This window comes from Venturia canescens, chromosome 7 (genome assembly GCF_019457755.1).
Source record: "Venturia canescens isolate UGA chromosome 7, ASM1945775v1, whole genome shotgun sequence".
NCBI classification, from domain to species: Eukaryota; Metazoa; Arthropoda; class Insecta; order Hymenoptera; family Ichneumonidae; genus Venturia; species Venturia canescens.
In genome coordinates this window covers 7,018,395-7,037,860 of record NC_057427.1, presented here as the reverse complement: position 1 = coordinate 7,037,860, position 19,466 = coordinate 7,018,395, and the positions used below count along the sequence as shown (strand labels likewise).

The 19,466-nt window shown below is 51.0% G+C and overlaps 1 protein-coding gene across 3 annotated transcripts; it reads left to right on the top strand.

Annotated features, from left to right (window-relative positions):
- The first annotated feature begins 1,229 nt into the window (after positions 1–1,229).
- LOC122413679 (putative uncharacterized protein DDB_G0279653) lies at positions 1,230–19,387 on the top strand. 3 transcript variants are annotated; one of them, XM_043424187.1, is made up of 5 exons: positions 1,230–1,668; positions 13,069–13,187; positions 16,025–18,163; positions 18,849–19,047; positions 19,133–19,387. In XM_043424187.1, the coding sequence occupies exons 2-5, from the start codon at positions 13,070–13,072 to the stop codon at positions 19,179–19,181; spliced, it is 2,505 nt and encodes an 834-aa protein (XP_043280122.1). In that variant the 5' UTR covers positions 1,230–1,668; position 13,069; the 3' UTR covers positions 19,182–19,387. The 3 variants fall into 3 exon arrangements, with proteins under 3 accessions (XP_043280122.1, XP_043280124.1, XP_043280123.1); XM_043424189.1 differs by lacking the exons at positions 1,230–1,668; positions 13,069–13,187 and adding an exon at positions 14,595–14,776; XM_043424188.1 differs by lacking the exons at positions 1,230–1,668; positions 13,069–13,187 and adding an exon at positions 15,419–15,449.
- The last annotated feature ends 79 nt before the right edge of the window (positions 19,388–19,466 follow it).

Below are 19,466 nucleotides of genomic sequence, written 5' to 3'. Positions count from 1 at the left end.
GAAATCAAATGTAAACGCGAGCACACCATAATTTCGGATAACAAAAGACTGGATTTTGAAAGAATTTATTTGAGTCAAACATTGAAATATATTTCTCCATTGATGCAAAAAATTTGACATTCGCTTTTTTTCCACTGTCGAAGGATTTAATGCGCTATTAAAATTTGTGCATTATTTCGAGTTATCAATCGCCGATTATTTTTCGGCCTGTTTTTTCCTCGTATTATTTACTGAGCGATGCTGCACGAAGAAAGTCGCAAAAAGACAGTGGGTGTAAATATCCCGTAAGGAACGATAAATTTTTATTAGCCAACGTCGATAAACCATGAAATTGCGGGGCATCTGAAGAATACGCTTTTTCCAGACACTCGTTTTTTTAGGGCGACTCTCTCGTTTGGCATTCACTTGTGAAGAAAAGGCGTGAGGGTCGGGGGGGGGGGGGGGGGGGAAGAAGGGGAGGAAAATAAATCGTAACGCACGAGGGAACGCGGAACGCGTACGAAACGATCTTTCGTCGCGTTTATGGGACACATTAAGCGTCCGCGAATCCCCGGGGATTTTGGATCGTTTTAAGTGTACACTCCCCGATACTCGCCGGGGCGAGTGGGTCCGTCCGTGCCGTCCACCATATATATTTGTTGTCGTTTCAAGCCTATAAATCGAAATTGGGGGGTTTCGAAAGCGTTTAAACTTCGCTAGGAGGTAATTCGAACGAAAACAATTCGAACGTCCCCCGACGATGTTTATTTTTCACGTCAGTACCGCACGGGCGCGCGCGCGTGCGTAACCTCTTATCGTTTAGCCCAAGCCGCAAAAAACGACCTCGTTATCTCGACGAGGTTAACGACTGGCTGGCGCATACGCACGTACGGAGCCGTTGTTCTCGTCCGTAAATGAGATTAACTTTTAATCGAGCTGCAGCGCTTCGCGTTCCTGTTTCGTCGTTACGTTCGCGCGAGTGTTGAGAATAACAAAGAAAAGAGAGGTTAGAATTCGGAACAAAAATAAACATCGAAGCGAGCGCCACGCACGCCCCTGTGCACACACGCCCCGCGTTCTTTCGATAACACCAAAAGTACACAAAAACGTTTCGCCTCGGTTGTACACGCGTTTTAACCAACTGCGACGAAATCTGGCCCGCGATACCGCGGCGCGCGCGCGCTCCCGCGTAGTGGGAGCGAGCGGGAGAGACTCTCTCGCACACTTCGAGTCCGCGATCGCGGTGCCGGTCGCTTCGGAAAGCCAAGCCGCGCACGGGACCGCGTTGCACGTTCAGTCGTTCAGGCTCGCTTGATCGAAGCGCACACATATACAGACCTTCTCCGCACAGTGTCCTTCGAAGCAACCGCTCCCCTTCCTCCTTGCCACGTCAATCCCGTTCCCTCGGTCCTCCTCCCCCCCGCTTCTCTTTCCTTCGCTCTCCTCCCGAGCTAAGATATTCGAGCGATTCGCTGCTCGTCCTCTCACTGCGCGAAAAATCGTTCGCCAACGTCGCGCTGTACGTCCGCGACATCGATCGCGCCTGCGGGAGTGCGCGCCGAATTTTCCTCTGCCAAAGGACTCCCGGGATTATTTTAATCGTCGATCTTCCACCGGCGATCCCCCCGCTTTCCAGGAGAATGACACTTTTCGCTCGTTGACTCCCCGCAGTCTCCGGAGGTGCGCCAGGTGAGACTAGATTTTATTATGCTTACAAAGACCAGCGACCTAAGCGAGCCCACGATTATCGGTCCCTCCACCAATCGTCGCGTCACCGGATAAACGCTTTTTCAATAAATCCCGAACTTCGAGCTCCCGCGGGAGCCTCTCGGCCTGACAAATCGACTCGTCGTTACCTCACGACTCAATGTGACGTTTCGCACGCCGCTGTTCTCGCATTTTTCCTTCTTCGTTCGCAACGCCAGTGCTAAACTCGTATTCCGATAATGTTTATGCTAATTTCCGCTTCGCTTTTATCTCTCCTCCACTTTTTTCTGTCAGCTTTTCGAGGATTTTTCCCTCTCGATCTCTAATTGCTCTCCATTCGGAGGCTCGGCCCAGAGCCTCGTGTACATTAGCTCCGCGCGAGTGCCCTCGTGCGAGAGAGAAACCATGGGAACTTCCTCCTCTAACGATCATTCGTTGAGGACTTTTATAACGAGGAAATCGGTGCGCCGGGTGCCCCTGACTATTGGGAAGGCTTTTCCTTCTCGTCGTTTCATCGACCTCGACCGAAGAGCAGGAGCTCAAATTTCGGAAGGTTCGAACTCGTTTGGTACGCGCGAGTACGACGATTTTAATACGAGCGAATATGCGAGGCCGTTGTTTTCGCGAGCAAGTTTTAACGACTCCGGAGGTTGAGGGGACCTCCGATAAGAGCGTCACGGAGTCGCACCACCCAACTGGACATTTATGCGCCGCGAGGGAGCTGCGGAAAGCAGCACGACGCGGGCTTCCAAATTATTCACCGGGCCCAGATTCATAAAACTCGAGTAACGAGAGGCGGAAAAAGCGTTTTGAAAAAAACTCGGGCAGGCCGCCCGGTACCGTTTGCCCGCAAACGAGCGACGTCTTCCGCGTTTACGCTTTTTCCCTTGCTCCTCGTGGGCTTGCGAAAACATTTCGTCGGGAGCACCGTTCGACCGTCTTCCTTCGGACGCGGCTCGGAATCCAGATTCGCGGGTTATGCGACGGGGTGCAAAAAGTATAAAACCGAGACGCTTACGTCTGCGCGAAAAACTGAAATTTTCGAACGTTCTTTCGAACGGAACTGGTAATTTTCTCTTGGAAAAAGCGAGCCGAACGAAGGTTCCGGGCGAAGATTCCTCGACGGAGGGAAGCTCCTGACGAGACTCCGTAATTTTATGCACGTCGCGCGATTGCGTAGCCCGAGCGCACACGTGGCGTTAAACAATCGAGCTCCGTCGTCGTCGGGCCCCCGTGCGAGCTCCGAGAATCTCACATCGAACAAACATCGCTCTCGCATCGTTTCGTCATAAAATAAAGAGCGCGCGGGTACACAGCCGCGGCGATATAGCGATGCGCATGGCCCGAGGACAAAAGTTGTTTATACGCGCGCTGCGTGCGTTTTTTTCTTCTCTCTTTTCACCGAGTTTCAAAGGCTTCCGTGGCGAGAAGAGGCTGTAAAACTCTTCCGTAATAGCGGGCGTGGATGCGCGATCGACATGAAAACTAAAAACTATTACGACGGGGTTCCTCTCGCGTTAACGGTTCTTCGTTTATTCGGGGAGGGCGCGAGAATGAAAAAGTTAGTCCGTCGATGAGCGACGCGTATCTCGGGACTTTTGAAAACGGCGGCGGGGTTGAGAGATTCCGTTAAGGAATCTCGGCGAATCGGGTAGAGCTACGATCGCCGATTAATTCGTTATCGAAATTCTCAGGCGGTGATCGCGCGCTCGCGCAGACACACAAAAGTACTTTTCCTTCGAATTCTTTAATCTCGGGGACTCCCTCTCTCTTTCGTTAATTCTTGAAACGCGTTCTTCTCGCGGCGGTGCCGCCGCGCGCGAGGTCACGCACGATCACGAAATTCTGAAAGTCCGAGTTGTGAGTTCTCGGTTAAAATCGTAAAAATTCTTTCGGACAGTCGAGAATTAGCTTTACGATTGTCATATTATCCGCTCTTTGCTTCGTTCACACTGGGAATGAGTTATTCGAGGGGACAGAGGCTACCTTCGAAATAATATCGAGTTGCAAAATCGCGGAGGAAACGTCAGCGATTCGCTCGCTGCCCCGTGTCTTTCGACTCGTTTCAATATCGCATGGAAGCGAATTTTTTTCGTTTCATTTCGAAGAATAATAATAAAACGAGCGGATTCCGAAGGAGTTCGCAACGTCCCGCGGAATTCTTTTGTTTTCTCTTCCCCTGCTCGTTTATTTATAAGCATTTTGTTTTATCTTTCGAATTTCACGAGACTCCTCGCGCTGTAAAAGTGCAGCCCACGCTGCATTATCGCGATGCGTATCTCGAGAAATCGATCGAGCGTTGCGATCCCCGTCACGGATATTCGTACACGCTCGTATAGAGCGACGCGGGAGACGAGTGCAAAGGCGTACACGTATTTCCACCACCTGTGTCACACGCTTCTCTCCTCCGACGTCCGATATTTTCTCGTTCGCTTCGCTAGTAATGCGAGCATACGCGTGTATACTTACCCGCTTGTACGCGCGGCGGTCGCGCGGGGACCGGCATTATTCAGCCTCGCGGAGGTGCTGGCTCGAGAGTCGACGGCCTGGAAGGTCGTCCACCGCCACGAGCAGGGCTCGTCTTATTATGCTGTATCTCAAATTCACAAACACGCCTGCGCACATAGAAACATAAATCTTTTCTGGCTTGCGATACGTTCCAAGTGGCCTTTGTACCTGCAATTTTGAGATTCATTCGAAGAACGGGGGGCGCGAGCTTGTGCGGGCGGGGCTGGATTTTTGGGGGGCATTTGCGCGAGGGCTTTGCGGGGACGGTAAAACGGACGATGATTCGAGAGGATCGGAGGAGCCGCGCTATTCCGCAGTCGCGTTCCCGTCCCAGAATAAATAGGAGTGAGAACTTTCGTGGTCTCGCGTGCGACCTGAATGTCCGCGTCGCGGCTCAGCACCCGCGACGTTTCTCGTACGTGGCCCGCACCGATCGAGGGGCCAGAAGCCGCTCGCGCGTCGCATTGTCATTCCAGAAGGAGCGTTGCGACACATGCGATTCGGCGCGATCTCCGTTTTCAGCGTCGAAAATGCTTTTTCTCGTCTGCTCTCGTGAGAGTCAGAGCTCGGGTACGCTCGAAACAACGGAGCAAGATTTAAACGCAGCGCGCTCACGAGGATCGCTCTGCGGTCATCGTTTCTCGTGCGGAGGCAAATCGCCCGGTTTTTGGGCGGGGGTCCGCGAGCAGGCGGTCCACGCATCGGTGACTTTCGGCGCTCGAGTTCCGGCGCGATGAGGACCACGTATGAACAGACGGGCGCGCGATCACCGCGACAGGCCGCGTTCTGCTCGCGCGTGTTCCGGGCTGGGGAATCGTCCCCGTGACTCATCGCCAGTGTGCCCGTTGTCCAGGGGAAAATCGTTGAGAACGTTTGGAGAAGCGATTCGCCCATTCGCCAGGGAAAATCGACGGCTCGAGAGGCTCCGTTGATGGAAGAATCGCGAGAGAGGAAGAACGGCTATTAATAGCCTCTTATAGCGGAGTAGGTTTGCAGCAGTCGAAGCGGAAAGTCGAGCGAGTCGAAAGGGCGATTTATCCTACATATTCTGTGACGGAGAGGTGTGCGGATGCGAGGACGGCGGTTGGCGAGAGGGGAGCGGGGACCGCGGGTGCGCATTCATGAACGTAACCTCCGGCGGCTATATTGCCCGTTTGCAGCAGGTATACACCTACGTTTAATCCGGAGAGTTGCGCCCGCGCCGAGTCCCACTCCCGCGCGCGTAACCGCGCGTTCGTACGTGCGTCGGAGTACGAGATTGCCGGGAGTACGTGGCCGCAGCTCGAGAGGATACGCATTAGACTTCCGGTGTATCGCGGACGCGATCGCGGCAATAACGAGAAAATCGAGGTGCATCGAGAGTCTCGGCGAGTCACGGCGGAATCTCCGGTGCATGCTCGGTGCTCATCGAGCGATAAATTGAAAACCTGTCGAACGGCGGCTGAATTGGCCGATGCGCGATCATCATCCTTAGACGCTGGCTCCGGGCGTTGGATCGGAGCCGAAATGCCTCGATTCGCGGAGATTGAACCGCGGCGTCGGAACGATCGTGCATCCCCCGCGTACGCACCTCCGCGGGGATTAGAATCGCGCGGTCGAACGAGACACCGCGCGCTGGAGACATTCCGCAATAGTTGAATAAAGGATCTCGTTAGTCGGTGCGCGGCGGCGAGGGATCGCGCAGATCGAATCTCCACTGGCGCGTGGTAATTGAAAAGGTGCGAGCTCTCCCCCCCGCCCGAACATGGAAGAATAATCGAATCGTTGTGAAAAGTATCGACTATTATCGTACGCGAGCTTCGGATCCGGTCTTTACGAGCTTCGGAGGATCTCGCATGTGCGCCCATTGCATGTACCGTACACACGCCCCTCCCCCCGTGTATGCACGACGTGCAGATGTATAAACACCGCGGCACGTACAGATATAGAAGAGCATTAGCCACGCTCGAGAAGTTGTGGGGGGCTCGAAGTATAAGTACGAGTTTCTCGCGCGGAGCTATGCTGGTATTTCGCAGGGAAGCGCCGGTCGCAGCATCGCCCCGAGACTCCCGCGCGTCGGAGCCTGTGCACCGGAGGAGCTCTACCGGAGAGTCCATCCTCGAGGCTACTCTAGGTCCTTGCACCGAATCGATACATCTCGAGGAACAGAGAGACCGGACTACCCTCCTACGTGTTGCATTCCAGGCATTCTTAACGCGATCAATTCTCTATGGATTGAAACCCGAGCCCGGGCCCGCTGTCGCTTCCGCCTCGATCTTCGGGCATCGGTTACTTTTCGAGACGTCAAACGCCCGGAGAGGAGCCGTTGACCGGCTAATTTCGTCTCGAGGCGGGGGGGAGAGCGGGAAAACGGAGCTGGCTCGCGACGACGTTCGAACCCGGTATGTCAAGGACGTTTTACGACGACCTCGCGATTAGGTTTGTGGGAGTTGTCGATTCGTCCGCCGAAAATGGCTCGCGAGCTTTTCCCTTTGCTCGCGTGCGTGACAAAGTCCTCGTCCCCGCGAGTCCTCGGGACTCTCTCGCCCAGAGACGCACAAGCGCGGATCGCACTCGGAGCGAAGGAGAATTAACGTCCACGTACACGGATGCTGCGTCCGTAGTTGCGTGGCGCATTGTCTCGAGACACTTTCTCCCCCTCCGTTGCGAGCCGAGGGTACATCTCGCGGGGGGTGGGGGCTGCCGAGCATCGGCCTTGGGCCTCCTCGCGTCCTCGTCCGCTACACCGCTGCGGCCGCGGGTACACAACCGCGTCGACATGTCGCGCTCCGCGCGGCACATATAATAGCAGCGTGTTTATATACGCGCCGGATCGTATGAATCGGTCGAGCTATAATCGTTCGTTCTAGTAACCACGTGTGTTGAATACCCCGGCACCGGGGGACGATACGATATCGTCGTCGACGCGGCGGCCCATAAATGTTATACACACTCGTGCGTAGTCTCGGGCTCGTAGCGAGACTCGCGCGCGACGCATGTGTGTAGAAGCAGCGTTTTAAAAAACGAGAGAAGACAGCAGGACCGAAACGAGCTCCTTCGTTCGCTGCTCCTCCCCGCCCTCGGACCACTCTTGCTCTCTCTTTGTTTTTTTCCTACTACAATCCGTTGAGAAGAGTGGACGCGATCGAGCAGAGGCACACCTGGACGAATGTTGCCGCTGCTGTTGACGTTGCTCGCGAGAATCGTTCACCGCACTCGCTTGCCGCTCCACTCGCGACGGATGTGTTGTAGATCTATGCAACACAGACTCACTCGCTCCTTTCTTCTCCGCGTCTTTCTCAACTCGCAGCTCCAGAGCAGTACGCGATCGCTCGAGTCTCTCTGTCTCTGCGCGCCGCGTAGTATTTACCTGGGCGCATATATACGTGTAAGTTTTGTATAAATATACAGGCTCGAAGATGGCTTCTCGCTCCGGCCGTACGTCCCTCCCCCCCCCGCCCGGCCTCTCCGTTGGCAACGTAGTTACACGGCTATTCCAGCGCGCGTGGAATGCCTGGCACGTTGCTCATCAAATGCTTACAAAATAAAAGGATGAATATCCCTGGACGGCCTTGATAGTCTATATATACCAGCATCCCCGGAGCATCGGGCGCCGGACGAATACACACGCGTGCGCTCTTCTACACAACTTGCGTGTATGCGCAGTAAGACCTCGCCTCGGAAGCTGTGTCTTTGCGTTTGGACTCTGCTGAGCAGCACGGCTATTTTTGGACACGCTTTGCGTGTAGAAATGTCCATCCGCGCGCAAACCTGCTATTACGTCGTGCAATTTAACGCTCTTTTTACGGAGAGCCTATGCCGGTTTCGACGAATCTCTCGCTTTGTTAATAACGGAATTTATTATTTCGACTCGTTCGAATACGAATAATTCTCGTCCCTCCGCGCAGCTGGTTCTCCACGGAAAATCGCTCTCGTTCCAGGCTCCCTGGGAGTCTCGCATTCTCGATGGAAATTTCTCAATCCGAGCTCGATCGAGCTTCGAGAGCCTTGAAATCAACCGGGAACGAGATGAATACTCGAAAGATTGGCTCCGAACAACACTCGGGCCAAGTTCCAGGCGTATCGCCCGCCCAGAGCAGCCAGCAACGCAAGCATCTCGCCTCGCTCAACGTTCAGCATCTCCGCGCGTAGAAGAGTCACGGGATTCTAGAATCTCTCTCGCGCCCGCGCGCTCGCGGTTGTAGATAATAATACCTGGAAAGGACGAGAGCACCGCCGCTCACGAGTCTCTCTCCTCGGGAACAACGATGCCCGGTAGCTGCTCCAACGAACGAAAGAGACGGAACGATTTCGCGCGCAGGCGCGCCGCAGCGAGACTCCTCTCCCGAAGGAGTTGCGCCCATGCGCGATCTCTCGCGCCAGCGCACTGGATTTCGCTTTTACGAGCACACAGCCCCCGCCGCCGAGGTAAATGCGCCGCGCGTATGTCACTTCGATTTAAACGGTATTTCAAATATCCACTGCGCTGTTGCTACTCGCTTCCCCCGGCTCTTTTCCTTCTTTCCCTCCCTCCTTGCCGCTCGGCTCGCGGACGTGCTCGCACTCGTCCATTTTTTTACAAAAAGGAGCCGCTTCTCTCGTACCGCCATCCGGCCTTCTTACCTGTCACTGGAACTCATTGGAAGAAACTTGGATCCCTCGAAAAGTGTCTCTATTGTAACGGGAATTTTTATCATATCGGTTATGAGTTGAATGCGAGTGAACCGAACCGACTGCGACGGGATTAGTTTCGTCATTTTCGTCGTCGTTTCTCCGCGCGGCGGTGCTCGATCCCGGCTTTCCGCATCGCGCACGTGTTACATCGATCTACAGTTATACGGGTGCGCCGAGGAATCTGATCGAGTTTACCATTAATTATCGATAGCGGATATCTATGGACGACGATCGGAAAAAGTTTTTTCACCATGATTCCTGGAATTTGTGGCTCGATGATTTTCCCGTTGGGAATCAAATCTCTCAGCTCCTGGAATAATTGACGTTTGTCAATCGAATTCCGAGCTCAGGGAGACGAGCCACGAGCGGGTTAAAGAAATATTGGGAAGCAGCCACGCGTTTGCTTCCGGTATCGGGGAAGGATTGCTCGCGAATCGATGAAATAATTATCCAGCAATTCCCCCCGGTAACCACGCGGTCAGGCGCGCGTTAGCGAACGAAACTATTCCGCTGGGTTCTCGCAACATTGGAAAAGATCTCTCGCTGTCATCGCACCGCGGTAGATCGCCTTTTCCAGTTGTCCCGAACATGCATTCCGGAATGTCTCGTTCCCTCGTAACAGCAATTACCTTTCTGATCGACAATCCTAGCGATTAATACGAAATTATAGATTTATCTAACTGCGCGCGGCGTGTTGCGACAGAGCAGCGTAAATTCATGTGTGTCAGCGCACTCGAAAGAACTCTCGTGCCATAGCAGCGCGGAGAAAGTGGTACGAGACTCTGTTGGCCGCGAGAGTTGATTCCTGTATATGCCCGCCGGGGTCAAGACTCTGTTCGATCGCGAACATGCCACGATTCTTTGCCGATGAGCGCCCCCCGCGAGTCCCACGTGTGTGTCGATAGAGAAGGCAGAGCTCCGCTGAAATGAGGAGAGAATAAAATTTGTACGAGTGCGAACAGAGCGCAGGCTGTTGGTTTCCATTCGCCGGGCCGGGAACGGCGGAGGAGAGTGGCGCGAGGAAAAAGAAACTCGTGAAAACTTGTGACCCTTTTATTCGCGGTTATTCGCGGCTTCATTAGTTATTCGTGTTGGAGTTAGCGGAGAGCGCGGAGCGGGGCGACGACGAGGGACTGCTGCTTCGGTGTAATTCATCCTCGTTCTCCGTCCCCAGTAGAAATAATGAAATAAGAAAGGAGAATTTAATCTTGAAATTCTCCGAGGAATCTCGTCATAATCGAGGGCTCGCGGTGGACGAGAGTACGCGTCGTCATTTCGCAGAGGCAATGCCGAAGCGTTACACGCACGCTCGTTACGAGCCGCGAGCTCCCTCGGTCTCCTCGATCTCTTTTTCCCCATTTTTTTCCATCCACCTGGTTTAGCGGGAACAGTTTAAACGATACCTTCGCATTCCACTTTATTCCCGCTCGTACACACCGCGCGGAAAAATCTTCGCTCTATGCGCGATCCTCTCTGCCAACGCAGCCTCGCCGCGCGATTCCCATATTTTGTTGTACGACATGATTCTCCTCGACAGTTCCGGCACGACTGCTCAACGAGCCGCGGCCCTCTTTTCTCCTCCATATTTTCTTACGAACCGCGCGCTTCCAGCGTCCTCTATTCCACCTCGTCTCATTCGAAATTCTCGCTTTTCCTTATCATTCGATTATAGCAACGATTCCCCTCCTGCAACGTAATTATAGACCAAGGAACATTCATAAGCCGATAATCGCTTCGGCGTTACCGGAAGACTCGCGCACGTATTCTCATTAAGTGGCGGGCGGGTCGCCGGCTCTCCTTGATCGCCGGGAAGCTGCGTGCGCTCCCCCGTCTCATCCTCTCGAATCTCTCGCGCCCGATGGAAAGTGAAAACACACTCGATGTCGCGTGTACGCGTATGCATCCCCGGATCTCGTACCATACATATGTATTAGCAGCGCGCCGAATTCCAGTTCGTCGAGCCACTGGCACACTTATTCGCATCGGCAGTTGGAACGATCCGAGCGCTCGCGGAGAAAGTCCAATGTCTTCGGTCTCTTCTCCAGCGCCGAATCGTACGATAATAGCCAAAATTTATGAGCCTTCGGCGAGCAAAAACGCGATCTGCGCGATGCTCGAAAAGCAAGGGCGCAAGAGATGCTTACGAGGGGGCGGAGTACGAACGTTGCGTCGCGATTGATAAACAAGTGTTTCTTAATTGACGCGCTGATAAGACTCGATTGTTTCAGCGACTCTCGTAAGCTCTTTGGTATTCTTAAAAACACTTGAAGACTCGCGCGCAATTCTATTCATTTTTGGCACCTGCCGCAAAACGCCCATCCACGCGATGACGATCCTTAGAAATCTTTCTTACGCAATATCGTCATATAATCTCGGCTGTGCGGCAGCATGTGCGTGGAAAAACTATTCGTTTCTTATATTCATTCAAGCCCTCGCGCTCCTCAATCGCGTGGGAATTTTCAGCGGGCTCGTTATACCGCATCGCGTTAGACAAACCAGACGAGAAACTCGCACTCTCGTTCACATTGTTTTCGAGGCATATTTTTCCTGGTCGCGTATCATACTCGGAATTTGCTCCGCAGACTCTCATTATCGCTCTTGGCATGTAGATTCGCTCGATTTTTTACGTACGCTCGTTACGTTGGAAGCTAATTTTACGCCCAGGAGAGATTGATCGAATTCTCCGAAAAGGTCTGTGCGATCCTCAACTATTTTCTAACCTCCCTCAGAAAGTTCACGCATCAAACGATTTTCTTAAGAAAATCTTGAAATTTACACAGATTCTCAATGGCCCGTGCATGCACTGACACGAATATCAAATTTTAAAGGGCTCGTCTTATTGGTTATTTAGATAAACGTGTTTAAATACGAAGAAAAGTACACAGGGCTCTAGGGACTTTGCGTAAAAAATCGTTTATATTTCCATATGACGAACGAACGCTTCTTACGAAGTTTATGAAAAACGTACACAATAGCAATGGAGTATATGATGGAGGTCTGGAAAAAAAATCGAGACGATTTTCTTACGAGTAATAAATTGCCTTAAATATTGAACGGAATTGGTAACGAGCACTCGTATAACCTCACATTTGCTTATTCCAGCATTTTGTTTCTTCTTGGCTTGGGCCTTCTGTCAACACTTTTTTCTCGATTCGTACGACGCTGAAGTTTCCAACGTCGGAGTCCAACGAAATGAACGAAAAAAACGTTTGCAATTCGCCAATTTTTTATTTTACGAATCGTTGGTGCAGCTTGAAAAACTACGAATCGCAAATTTGGCAGGGAACAAAATAGGAGAATTACTGGAATTATTGGAGAATTTTTTTCGATCATTTCGTTGAACTCCAACGTTGGAAACTTCAGCATCGTCGAATCGTTCTCTAAAGCGATTTTTAACATAAAAACTACAGTATTTTAGCCGGGGACGAATAAAATTTTGGGTTCAGTCAGTGATGGATAATGGGCTTGTAATTTCATCCGCCAAAAAATAAGCTGAAAAAATGTATTCACACTTTTGAATTGACAACTCTGACAGACTCTGACTGAGTAAAAATCGAGCCAATTTAGAGACCCATAAAATACGGTCCTACCGAGCACGATCTACCTTAACGATACGAGGCTTTAACAAATTAATTTTGCGATTGCTGAAACAAAGGAAAAGCAGAATTTTCTGGAGTTTGGTCGATCGAATTGCGGGATTTACGGACAAGAATTTAAGCACGAACTGCGGAATAGCCCGGGACCTGGTTCGATAAACTGCCTCGCTCGTGCTCACGAAATTCCTCGTGGATGTGAGCCCGATAGTCCGATTCGGTTGTCAGGGTGTATGTTAAAATCAACGGAGGTACGTGAGATCGGAGCAGGTTCGTCAAGGCGCAATCGTCGCACGTAACGAGGACGCCGATTACTCATGCGTCCTGTAGTTATTAATACTTTCCATTTTCTTCGAATATTCAAAACTCGTTTAATGCCGATGGATCACGTACGTATTTGCAATTTAGATTGGACGATGCGAATGTAAAATAAGAAAATGACGGAGCGTTCGTTATTTTATTGGTCATAAGAAACGGAGATTAATTTTCCAGTGCATTAAAATCCTAAAGGCGTTCACCGGCTCACGCATATATATGCGGCACGCGAGCCTCAATTCCTCTGAGCAAAATATATCAGTCGAGATCTCTCATAATTTTTCTTCTAAACTTGACGATGTATTGATTACAGAATGCGCTGGTTTCGAGGCCACGCTGATGCACCGAGACTTTTGAGCCTTAGTCCTTTGCAAGCCGACGAGGAACTCGAGGGTGCGTCTTTGCAGTTGCACTCGGAATCACGATTGAGAGGTAATTAGAGAATAATCATTTTCCATTGCCCCGCATCGAACGTTTGCTTCAACATGCTTAAGGAGCGGATAGAGATAAAAATTGACGAACCGCAGCAGAGCGATTGAGTTTTATGAAAAAAAAGCACCAAAAGTTCGAAGCTATAAATTGTCCGCGTAAAATAAATAGTAAATGAAAAATCGGAGTTTACGATTTTTACGCTCGCTCGCGAGTCACGGAACCTCGGGGAGAGTCGTTTTAAAATCTCTCTCTCTCTCTCTTTCAGTTTTCAGAGTACGGTACACACCGAGCAAGATCTCGCTGTAAATGCATCAGCAGCCGCGCGCGCGCAACTTTCATATAGCCACGGGGCACGAACGTAAAATCCCCCTCTTGTCCCTCCGCTGCCTCTCCGCGGATGCATTCTCGGACTGAGGAAAAATCTCTCTCGTGGCTATTAGCCCGCGAAATTCTTAGCCGCGTGCGGTAACTCTACGAGGAGAATTGCGCGCGCGCGCGCGATTCGAACGCTCGCTGAGCGAGCATCGGAGAAAAGTTTGCATGTTTTGACGTATGGAGCATTCCGCTTGCAGTTCTCAGGGTCAAGAGCCACCCCTCGGATTCGAAGGTCCTTTGTTCCACTCGCGGCTGCTCGCGTGTCGTTCGGTTCCTCTGGAAAAATGCGGCTCTCCGATTGCGCAAGATGCGACTGCAAAGCGAGTTACCCAACGTTTGATTCCGAGGCGAGCGACGTTTAAGTAACGCAACTTTTCGTGCTACTCGCGTGTTGCGCACACGCTTCTCGTGTGCTAAAACGCAGGTGTCCCAACACGCCGCAACCCTCGCGGTGGCACAGCGAACTAACAAAAGTTTACAAACATCCCGATTCGTCGAAGACTCTCTTCACCTTCGTTTATTCTCGCGCTCCGTACGCGCACCTTTCCGCGATTCTCTTGTGCGCCAAATCCCCGATACGAATCTCCCTCCCCCACTCTCGTGACTTACCGCTATTATATTTGTGTCACAAAGTATAATAAATCCCCTTGAGGAGAATAACTCGCACGGGATGTCCTGCCTTGTTCACATCCTGTGCACGAAAGACGAACAGAAACGAAGAATGAAATATACGCACACATAAATAATCTGCACAGTCGAATCCACCTCTGGAGATATCGGCGGCTTCCCTCGGTCGAACGTTTGAGTGAAAATCCTTATTACGAGGCTCGATTCTGCACTCGAATAATAGAAAGTTGTTTCCCGTCGTCTTCCAAATTCCAAAAGCGGTAGCTCGATACATTATTCCGTAACGGAGAGCCGCGAGCAGCACTCCGCCGATCTACTTGGGATGGAAAGTCCCGTGTACATTCGTCGATGTGCGTTGCGCGTGTGCGAGTGTGGAATCGTATAACGTGTGTCACGCTCGTTGAATACCGAGCAAACGTCTTATCGAGAGCTTCTCCGCGAACGCAAGGTTCATTTCTCCATTACAATGTCGTTGTGAATCGGCCCGTCGGCGGTGACTCGTTCATTCATCATCCGCGACGACTCGCGGTTACACCTGTAAATCATACATCGTCCCGCGCCTCGAGAGTCTTCATTCGTTTTCTGAGGTAGTACACCGAGGATCGAGGCGGCGGTTGGAATAAGTGGAAAATAAATTAGCGGGATCGGGATTTTGTTGGACTTTTCTTCGACACTCGGGCCGATGGTTCGAAGCGGAAAAACGAAACTGGATCGCCCGCGGAGGGTACAAGTGGGACACTCGTGCGCGGCAGCAGGGTGAAAAAAGTTTGCGCGCTATTCGCTCTCTGGCACGAGTCGATAACCAGATCGGAGAGCGATAAACAAACTATTCGGGTTTTGTGATTTTTGTTTACAATGAGATACCGTACGGCGCGGCAGTTCGATTTACCGCTAAATAGATCGGAGAGAACGTCTCGCAGCTGTACAAACGGCTTTGCTGCGTCGTTACGCACGAATAACGCACAGGAATTCTCCTCTATTCGGCTCCGAATTCGTCATAGAACAAGAGAAAGAGAATAACGGTGCTCGAAATACGTTTTTGTAATTTAGCAACGTGCGTATATTCCTAGCGATGCTTCCCTCGTGCCTCAGCAGCGTCCCGTCCGTAATCTCTGTGCCCAGGATTTTTTCTCCGGTGCTCAACGATCGTCGCTCTTTTTCTCAACGCTCCGATGTGCTCGAGTACCGAACAGACTGCAACCGTGAGCGCGCGATGCGGTGATCCCAGATGTTGGATCACCTTGATGCCGAATAACCTCCGTAAATGTATATCGCTGGCTTTTATTCCGGCGCAACTCGACGAGGAGCGTCTTATATAAAATTTATTCGCGTATGCTAAATTAGCGATAAAAACGCATCATTAATATTACCGTTTTGGTGATGATTCAGGAGCGACAGTCGTCGACATCGTGATTTACCGTTTTCTTCGACTTTTACTGCACAACATCATCGTACTTACTCGCACCGCTTCCTTAATGATATATGCTCGGAGTCGCACCGCGCGCGCGGGGAATTACGGTGAAGAATGTCGGAACGCGGAACTCGGTACTAGATAAGGCGCGCGAGCTTGTTATTTTTGTTTATTGTGAAAAAAAGTGAAGAGAGAAACGTACGAAAGGACGAATTCGGGGTCGAACGTGGCGTCGCGCGCGATGAGTCAAACTTTGCTCGCTATCGCGAAATTCGGTGCAAACGAGCACGAGGCCGTGGGTATATACAAGCAGGTTTTGTACTGGCGCGATAATAGCGAAGAGTTTTGCTCGCGAGTGTGCCGACGTTTACGCGGATGATAACGAGAGCCGAGGGCCTCTAATTATTTTGTCATTTGCTTCTAGACATGTCGCCGGTACGATGGGCACGAAGGAAATCCTCGAGCTCCGAGTCCGAAAGGAACTGTTACAACGTCCAAACTTCTCAGGTGACGACCGAACGCGCCAGCCAGAAAAAGGACAAGAAGAGGATCCAGGAGGAGCGGAGACGATCTTGCGAGAAGAGGAATCCGCTGCTCGACCGCGTCAAGAATACACGGCTGAGCTTTTTCAGGGAAAAGGAGGCCGAGAGCGGGACGAGGTCGCACGAAAAGGACGAGGGCGGGGAGGACGACGGGGACGAAACCGGGGAGGACGCGCTCGACGAAACCGGCGACAAGTCGCAGTTTCGTTCAATGTCCGAGTTGAGCCAACGGGGACTGACGAGAAACGAATTTCGGCGCTCCGTCTGCGAGATCGACCTCCAACAAGTCGCCGAGAACGATAAAATTCGCACGAAGAGAAGAAGGCGCTGCAAGTCCCAGTCGAGGTTACCCTCGCGAAAAAGCAACGAGGATCGCTTCAGTTTTCTGGGATTCGTTAGCGGCGGAGCGAGCGGCTCATCCTCGGGGAAAGCGAATCGCGACGAGACGAAAAAAATGGGGAGCCCTAAATTGTCGTATCGTAAACGCTGGAGTCGTAGCAGAGACAAACTCGATGAGAACGTCACGAAAAAAAGCCTCGACGAGAACGACGACGACGACGACGACGACGACGAAGACGCTGCGTCGATCGAGGCAGAGCCCGGAGTTACGAACGACCCGAACGAATCGTACCGTTACGATACTCTCACCGCGTCGAGCTGCTTGGCAGCCAAGTTTCGAGCCATGCAGGATCGCTACCTCAAGAGCTCGACGAGTAAATTGATCGCGAAAATTTATCATCGGAAAGACGCGAAAGATCGGGACAAGAGAAGACTCCGAAGTTTCTCGTACGGGACGTTACCGGGCCTCGAGGAATTGCGCACGAATCCGTTGTACTCGGAGCAAGATCAGGACGACAATGATTCCGGGATATTGGACAACGGCTCGGCGACGAGTTCCCTCTTGGACGATCGATGCGGGAGCGGCGCTTCCGGCTCTCCGAGCATCGCGGCGAACGAATGTTCGCCGAGTTCTTTAATCCCACCGGAATTACCGCCTCGTGGAATTCCCGCGTCGAACGGTGAGGTCGATAACAAAAAGTGGAGTTTCGATCTGCCGAATTTGCGGTCGGACCTGCGCGACGAAATGGCCACGACGATTGCGAGGAACCGGGAGCAATCGCGATCGATCGTAAGGAACGTCGCGCTGGACGCGGATCTGAGAAATTCATGTGGCAGGATAAACGAAGCCTCGAACGAGAAGCTCATCAGGCGTAGGATCATCGACGACGATCCCCCCCGAAAAGAAACTCGCCTCGACGGGGGAGGTCGCAAAGATGAGAAACTTTCGAAAGAGTGCAGATTGTCCGTGGTCCGATCGCGTTCCTACACCACCGAGACGAGCGTCGTTAAACTGGCTCGGGAAAGCGCCGATCAGTGTTTAGGAATATTCATCGCAAAAACTACGCAATCCAGTCCCGGTTATCTCGTGGCTCACGTCGTCCCGAACGGGCTCGCCGATCGAGAAGGAACCTTGAAAATTGGCGACGAAATTCTCATCGTCAATGGCAAACGGTTGCGAGGCTTGAGCATGTCGGAGGCCAGGAAGATTCTCGGGGACGGAAGTCCTCCGGGCGACGTCGACATCGTTATATCTCGAAAGATCGGGCTCGATAGTCCTAAAAAAATGGAAGAGAGTAGCGTCGATTACGAGAATGTGGTAGTTGAAAATGGCCACATTCTCAACAACAATAACAACAACACGAATAACGTCAATAACAACAACATTAATAACAACGCCATATTGACTTGTCCCCCATCGCCAAAATCACACTTTCGCAAGCACAATTCGCGTCACAATAGAGATCGTAAAAACGAATCGAGCAGATCGATATGCTCGGACAAACGGAATCTCAACGTTACCGACACCGGTCAACAAAGCGTTTCCAACTTTTGTACTTTACCGAGAAGATCGAGGAGCACCGTATCGACCTTTCACACGGTCGTCTTTGAAAAAGGACACGGCAAAAAATCACTCGGCTTCACCATCGTCGGAGGCCGTGACAGCCCCAAAGGAAGCATCGGTAAGCAGAGTAATCGGATATATATTTGCATCGATCTTATGCAAACGTGTATACACGATCGTATGGAATTACGTGTGAACGTTTCCCATTGCAGAATAGTTTTATTTCCCTTACTCGTTGCGGTCGCGCTCGCTAGAAACTATTTTTTATCGAGACCGCGGTTCGTGGTGACTGTTAACCGTATTACGAGCACTCGCTCGACCATTTCCTGCTTGTGTACCACTTTACGACGACAATATTCTCGACACACTCGTCTAGCATTTCATTCGAGAGTTTTTGCCCGAATGAGCAAATCTACGCGAAAACCTGATGTCAAAATTTTTACTTTTTTCTTTAATCAAACATCGTTTCATTCGATGACTAATGTTTTTGAAAAATAACTATTTTTTCAAGTTTATTTCATCAGATTTTTCGGTCTTTTCTTCTAATGAAGTTTTTTATTCAATAACTGACTAAATGGTATGCAGAGGCCGTTGTTTCAAATGTATTCGATCGAGTTCTGACGTTCGCACGTTAGAATGTAGAATATGATTCTGTCAAAATTTGTCAGAAAAGGCTTGAAACGATCGTTTGAATATTCGTCCTGATGATCGAGTGAGAGCTTTCTGTTGTTTTTTTATTTTTTTATTTATTTTCTCGTGGTCGTTCGTTAGAAAAATTGACGAAATCGTTGATGGTTCCACAGGCATTTTCATAAAATCGGTCCTGCCGGGAGGTCAGGCTGCTGAAGATGGCCGTTTGCGAGCTGGCGACGAGATACTGGCGGTCAACGGACAGGTCTCCCACGACCTGACCCACCGTGAGGCCGTTCAGCTTTTTCGCAACATCAAAAGTGGATCCCTCGCTCTGCACATCTGCAGGAGAGTGAAGAATCGCGAAACACCGTAAGTTTCGCAATCACAATTTTTTTCAAAATATCAATCGATCTCAACAATTTTGCAGAGGAATTATAAAATCGTTCGTTTCCAGAATGCCAAAAGCCAAGTCCTGCGCGGATCTTTTGCTCGTGGATACGTGAGCCATTAACGAGAAACTTTTGGGCCTGTGGAACGCGTCGAACGAGAGAATCAACGATAAATTGTATTGAATAGAAAGAAAAAAAACAAAGACTGGTACCCCACGAATAACCAATCTGTAAATAATGTAAATTTGTGTAAAAAAAAGAGAGATTAATGAACGAGTAGAAGAAATTTCGCAAATAAAGTATGTTATTTAATTGATTAATTATGCTTCGTTCGAGTATTCTTTGCGATGACAAAGAGAAAGCTTTGACGACAGGAAGTTCGGGCGAATCTTTAGTGTC

Coding starts and splice junctions, on each gene's coding strand:
- LOC122413679 (XM_043424187.1), top strand. CDS start 13,070: ATGCGCTGGTTTCGAGGCCACGCTGATGCACCGAGACTTTTGAGCCTT. Junction 13,188..16,024: donor CTCGGAATCACGATTGAGAG/GTAATTAGAGAA, acceptor ATTTGCTTCTAG/ACATGTCGCCGGTACGATGG. Junction 18,164..18,848: donor CAGCCCCAAAGGAAGCATCG/GTAAGCAGAGTA, acceptor ATGGTTCCACAG/GCATTTTCATAAAATCGGTC.